Genomic DNA, 7,000 nt, shown 5'->3' on the forward strand with positions numbered 1-7,000 from the left:
GGACCACATTCTCAAAGCCAGCGCAGCCAACGATCATGATTGATCGTAAAAGGAAGAAAACACTTCAACCATTATATCATAGAGTCCAATGATCATGTGATAACAAAGAACGCACAAATAAAAACGAAATGAAAAGAAACCACAGGGCAAGTACATTAAAAACAAAAGGCATGTACGGAATTTAATACACATGAATAGTAACCACTTGGGGGAAAATTAACACGGCGGAGAAAAAGGGGGATGGGGGTGGGTTTGTTTATTATCGCTGCTGCTCGGTGCTGTGGCTGCTGCCGCCGCTGTGTGTGGTTATCCCTGCACTGACCAATTCCGTTTCCCTCCACGCTACCTGGCATCTTCTCTTTCACACACACACACTCACACCCACAGGCCACACCCACATTCTTATTGTAACTTACCCCCTCCTTCCCGACCTCCACCCCCCACTCGCTTCCTACGTTTAAACTAGCTTATACCTTGCAGGGATAATCTGCACTTAAACGCTAATCCAGCTACTATCTCACGCACACACAATTTCATTCACACCTACACACACACCTACACATTCACACACACATTTACACACACACACACACACACACGCACCCACACCCACCAATCACACGGTCGCAAAAAACCTGTTACATATTTGGTTTTGGGCGTCATCAGACAAGGAGTATTTATTCCACTAACAATTCAACAATAAAAAACTCATACTTAAACAGAATAACAAATACCGATATATGATATGAAGTCGATTATACTCCTCTCCTCCCAAACCTCCCAAAACCTAGGATGACTGCAAGCCTTCATTCTCTCTCTCTCTCTCTCTCTCTCTCTCTCTCTCTGTCTCTCTCTCTCTCTCTCTCTCTCTCTCTCTCTCAGTCTCTCTCTCTCTCTCTCTCTCTCTCTCTCTCTCTCTCTCTCTCCTCTCAAGGTAGTGTTGCTAAGCACTGCACTCTATAATAATCTACAATAGGCTTTGGTAATTGGTCAACATAGGCGAGGTAAGCTGAACTTTTCCAGTCTCCCATCATTTTTATCACCTCCCCCGGCACACCCCGTGACAAAGCCCATGTTGCACCTCCCCTGCGAAAGGAGTGACTGGAGAAATTCCCCTCTTCCCCGGCGACTGCTGATTTCAATCGCTTATCAAAACATTCTCCACTGATGGGGAACGCCGGGGAATGAGCTGGGGCTGGTGTTGTTTGGTGGAATGCCAGACACATGGCTTTCACCGGACAAAGGGGGTGGGGGTGTATAGTTGGCAACATCACCTCAAATTCCCGCTCTTGAAATTGAATAGTCTTTGACCAACACACTTTAATTGTCATCGACCTATCCCCGTTGATGACAAAGCAACTGATGATGCCTGCAAAATTGGACCAAGTCGGTGTGCATCACGACCTTACGATTGGCCCACATGGGCGCCCATGTTTGGACTGCATCCACAATAGCACAAACTTCTTTATAATTTATATGCATATCGGCAACTGCCGGCCAATCGATACTAAAAATACTATATCGCCAATCTCCCTCACAAAAACTTCCTGCCGCTGTACGGCACGCGTCCACATGAACATGTACATCACTACTGTCCCTGTAAAAAATTCTGCCATTGAACATGTACATATATGAAAGCCACCACTTCAAATCCCGACGAAATTCGACTCCAAGTATGGCTTTATGCTTTGCCTGATTTAATCGGTTCATAGTGTCCAAGATTCTCCGGAGAAAAAAGCGCCCTCCCCGGATAACTTGTGCTGCCCAATTTAAAGAGCCTGCAAGGCTCTGCAGTTGTTTCAAGGAAGCCCGTTTCCTCTTCTGAAATTGCTGCAATTTGTTGTGCAGTTTGTCTAACTTTTCTTTATTCAGGGACAGTGTACAATCGACCGTATCGATGTCAACCCCAAGAAAAGTCACATGCTGTGTAGGACCAATAACTTTTTTCCAACTCACGTTTAGACCCAGGGAACGAATCAAGTGTATGAGACACAAAAGTGCCTCATTGCAAGCATCATATGATTCAAATGCCAAGAAAAAATCGTCAATGTAACACAAGATACCTTCATACCCTTTCCTTTTCATCATGCGCGTTATGGCCTGTGAGATTCGACTGAAATGGCTTGGTCCACATTTTGATCCAAATGGTAAACGCGTATCAAAGAGAATGGTTTCCGTGTCATTGCCCTCAAATGTCCAAGCAAGGCCGGCTGCTTTGTAGCAGTCTGGGTGAATTGGTACCGACCTGTATGCTGCTTGCAAATCTACCTTGGCACAAAAATACCCAGGTTTGGCAATTTTGCAGGCATCATCAATCGTTTGATACCTTACTGAATGATGTTCCACATAATCGTTCATCGCTGAACCACACGGTCGGCTACCGTCATGGATCAATCTGACGTCATCTGACCCTTCTTTGGGTATGGCCGCCAGAGGACTGATGATAGCCGGTGGCGCGCTGGCTACAACATAGTGACCTTGGTTAATCTGCCTGAGCAACTCTGTTTCTACCCGGCATTTCAATTCTGCGGAAGTTGCAGATTTGTGATTTGGACACCTGGCTTGTTTCACATCACTACTTTCTGACGTAATGCGGAAACCATTTTTAATGCCATTCAGCAGAAAGGTCCTGTCGGGATCCTCAATAAGTTCGTCTTGCCAGTTACTTATTGCTGAAGAAATTGATTGGTAATTACCAAGGAAAGGACAGTTGAAGGGGTCTTGTGCTACAAACGGGGCCTGTTCGAAAGGGTTTGTGAGTTGGATAAAAGCATTTGGTCCTACCTGATCGGTTGGCTGCTCGCTGTCCTAATCTTTGTGGCCTGGCTCTGCCTGATGGTTGACTTGCGCGTGTGGCTTAGAACACACCAGACACACATGCTCGTAATTACACCGAGCTCCAAACGAACACTTCCCGTTGTTGTACTGAAGGCAGATGTCCTTTCCACCAGGGCCTTTTTTCTTGTCACGGTTGTCTGTATGGCGGCTGGTCTTCGTCGCTACGGTGACAGGCTTCTCTTTCAGGAGCGTTGTTGACAGGTGTTGACTGTCGCTGCCCCACCGGAAGGATGCTGCCGCTTGTTGTTGTCGGTACTCGTTGTCGTATACCAACACGCTTGTCCAGGTAAAGCGACAAGCCAGCTCTCCCACCTTAGCTGTATAGGACAGGTAGTCCTTTATTCCTGTGCCATTAAGGCGACCCTCATCCAATAGCCTGGCCATGATCCTGGCGTTGGCGGACATCCACTGCGCTGGTGACACCTCCCGCAGCTTCGTTTTTGTCCCTGTCTTGAGGTACAGGGACGTGCCAGGGATGAGGGCCACCTCTTCCACGTTTTCCGTGGCAGGCAAAAAATCCACGATGATGTGGGCTTTCTCACCTTGTGGCCTTTTTGTTGAAAGGTAGACCTGTGGGTCCAGGTCGACCCTTTCGGAAACCTTGTGTTCTGTATCCTGGAGAACTGATGGCGTCCCCAGCAAATCATGCATCAGCATGCTGGGCGACCGCTCTGCTGATACACCTTGGGGCACAACTGGAGAAGTCACTGACATGGGTCCCCCACCATTTTCTGCCTGCAACAGTCCTACAGCCCTGCGAAGGGCAGAGGCATCTCCTCTTTTTAGAGACAAAGCGTCAATGTCGGTCTCCCGTAATCCCATCATTGACGTCATAGTGACTATCTTCTCCGTTTCGAGAGCCACAACAACGTCCTTGTCAAGTTCGTTGCCTCGAACAAAGGACGGAAAAAAATCCTTGTCACACATTGTTTATTATCGCTGCTGCTCGGTGCTGTGGCTGCTGCCGCCGCTGTGTGTGGTTATCCCTGCACTGACCAATTCCGTTTCCCTCCACGCTACCTGGCATCTTCTCTTTCACACACACACACTCACACCCACAGGCCACACCCACATTCTTATTGTAACTTACCCCCTCCTTCCCGACCTCCACCCCCCACTCGCTTCCTACGTTTAAACTAGCTTATACCTTGCAGGGATAATCTGCACTTTAACACTAGGAGAGAGATAGTGTGGAGATGCCATACAGTCATGATTATGCTGTGGCCTTTACAGACAGACGAGGTTTATCTGGAGGCTCAGATTCAGAACATCACCCCCGGTCCGATCTACATGGAGAGAGTGTCTCTGGAGCCGTCCAACCAGTACACTGCCAAGGAGCTGAACACTCCGGAGGGAAAGGAGGGGTAAGCTCCCTTACTTCTCGTCACAGTTGGCACGATGCGGAATGAAAATTGTTGATACACGTTTTTGTTGTATTTTTATTTTTATTTTTATATTTACACAAATTCAGTTTGCGTGTGTGTGTGTGTGTGTGGGTGGGTGGGTGTGTGTGTGTGTGTGTGTGTGTTGTGTGTGTGTGTGTGTGTGTGTGTGTGTGTGTGTGTGTGTGTGTGTGTGTGTGATCAGGAGCCTATGTTATAATCAGTGTTTGGCTGTTAAGCCAGCTTGGCGGTCATACACAATTATATAGCAAAGCCTTGCTGTGCGTGTTTGTTTGTTTTGACAGAACCTCCACATAATAACCTTTCTTCTTTTCTGATTTTTCCAAAGCCAGGTTCAATGGAAGCCCACAGTTAAGACCTTGCTGTTTCACATTGTCTGTTCATAACGTCTGTAAATTTACCCCCATTTTAAGACTCCCTCCTTTTTGAGACCTTAATTTCTCAGATTTTGTTTAGGTCTTAAAAAGGAGCTTATACCCCTCTGTCAAATGTTAAGATTGCTAGTGAACTAATCTGGCGTGTTCTGTTCGCAAGACGACTGTACGGAGGGGTGGACTACCTGTCGGGGAGCGATACACGTCAGTACCTGTACTGCCTGTCCCCCCGCCCCGAGCTCTACGCGGACAACAAGGTGCTGAAGGGGGTCACCAACATCGGCAAGCTGGACATCGTCTGGAAGACCAACATGGGGGAGAAAGGACGTCTGCAGACCAGCCAGCTACAGCGAGTGGTGAGTCAATCAATGTAGACGTGTCCTTCATATGGAACGTTGTTCAGTCAGCACTCTAAACGCGAGTGGTGAGTCAATCAATGTAGATTTGTCCTTCATATGGAACGTTGTTCAGTCAGCGCTCTAAACGCGAGTGGTGAGTCAATCAATGTAGACTTGTCCTTCATATGGAACGTTGTTCAGTCAGCGCTCTAAACGCGAGTGGTGAGTCAATCAATGTAGACTTGTCCTTCATATGGAACGTTGTTCAGTCAGCGCTCTAAACGCGAGTGGTGAGTCAATCAATGTAGACTTGTCCTTCATATGGAACGTTGTTCAGTCAGCGCTCTAAACGCGAGTGGTGAGTCAATCAATGTAGACTTGTCCTTCATATGGAACGTTGTTCAGTCAGCGCTCTAAACGCGAGTGGTGAGTCAATCAATGTAGACTTGTCCTTCATATGGAACGTTGTTCAGTCAGCGCTCTAAACGCGAGTGGTGAGTCAATCAATGTAGACTTGTCCTTCATATGGAACGTTGTTCAGTCAGCGCTCTAAACGCGAGTGGTGAGTCAATCAATGTAGACTTGTCCTTCATATGGAACGTTGTTCAGTCAGCGCTCTAAACGCGAGTGGTGAGTCAATCAATGTAGACTTGTCCTTCATATGGAACGTTGTTCAGTCAGCACTCTAAACGCGAGTGGTGAGTCAATCAATGTAGACTTGTCCTTCATATGGAACGTTGTTCAGTCAGCGCTCTAAACGCGAGTGGTGAGTCAATCAATGTAGACTTGTCCTTCATATGGAACGTTGTTCAGTCAGCGCTCTAAACGCGAGTGGTGAGTCAATCAATGTAGACTTGTCCTTCATATGGAACGTTGTTCAGTCAGCGCTCTAAACGCGAGTGGTGAGTCAATCAATGTAGACTTGTCCTTCATATGGAACGTTGTTCAGTCAGCGCTCTAAACGCGAGTGGTGAGTCAATCAATGTAGACTTGTCCTTCATATGGAACGTTGTTCAGTCAGCGCTCTAAACGCGAGTGGTGAGTCAATCAATGTAGACTTGTCCTTCATATGGAACGTTGTTCAGTCAGCACTCTAAACGCGAGTGGTGAGTCAATCAATGTAGACTTGTCCTTCATATGGAACGTTGTTCAGTCAGCGCTCTAAACGCGAGTGGTGAGTCAATCAATGTAGACTTGTCCTTCATATGGAACGTTGTTCAGTCAGCGCTCTAAACGCGAGTGGTGAGTCAATCAATGTAGACGTGTCCTTCATATGGAACGTTGTTCAGTCAGCACTCTAAACGCATACGACATGTGCAATTGAGTAAGTGAGCATCAAAAAACAAGAAAGGTGAGTTGTCGGAACGTTTGTTATTGACAAAACAATACGTGACAGTCTCTTTGTTTTTGGATTTAGAGTAAGTGGGAGTTATTTGGAACCAATCTTCTGGCACCTGAGACAATAACAAGCACTGAGACAATAACAAGCACTGAGACAATAACAAGCACTGAGACAATAACAAGCACTGAGACAATAACAAGCACTGAGACAATAACAAGCACTGAGACAATAACAAGCACTGAGACAATAACAAGCACTCAGACAATAACAAGCACTGAGACAATAACAAGCACTGAGACAATAACAAGCACTGAGACAATAACAAGCACTGAGACAATAACAAGCACTGAGACAATAACAAGCACTGAGACAATAAGCACTGAGACAATAACAAGCACTGAGACAATAACAAGCACTGAGACAATAAGCACTGAGACAGTAACAACCACTGAGACAATAACAAGCACTGAGACAATAACAAGCACTGAGACAATAACAAGCACTGAGACAATAACAAGCACTGAGACAATAAGCACTGAGACAGTAACAACCACTGAGACAATAACAAGCACTGAGACAATAACAAGCACTGAGACAATAACAAGCACTGAGACAATAACAAGCACCGAGACAATAACAAGCACTGAGACAATAACAAGCACTGAGACAATAACAAGCACTGAGACAATAACAAGCACTGAGACA

General features: G+C 46.3%; 1 protein-coding gene across 1 annotated transcript; it reads left to right on the forward strand.

Moving 5' to 3' along the window:
- Window positions 1-4,047: 4,047 nt before the first annotated feature.
- LOC138957440 (trafficking protein particle complex subunit 13-like) lies at window positions 4,048-4,971 on the forward strand (the record flags this gene model as incomplete). Its single annotated transcript, XM_070328569.1, has 2 exons — window positions 4,048-4,202; window positions 4,776-4,971. Coding segments are annotated over exons 1-2 (351 nt in total), but the record flags the coding sequence as incomplete, so codon positions are not given.
- Between the last annotated feature and the right edge of the window lie 2,029 nt (window positions 4,972-7,000).

Source organism: Littorina saxatilis, unplaced genomic scaffold, assembly GCF_037325665.1.
Source record: "Littorina saxatilis isolate snail1 unplaced genomic scaffold, US_GU_Lsax_2.0 scaffold_3386, whole genome shotgun sequence".
NCBI lineage: Eukaryota > Metazoa > Mollusca > Gastropoda > Littorinimorpha > Littorinidae > Littorina > Littorina saxatilis.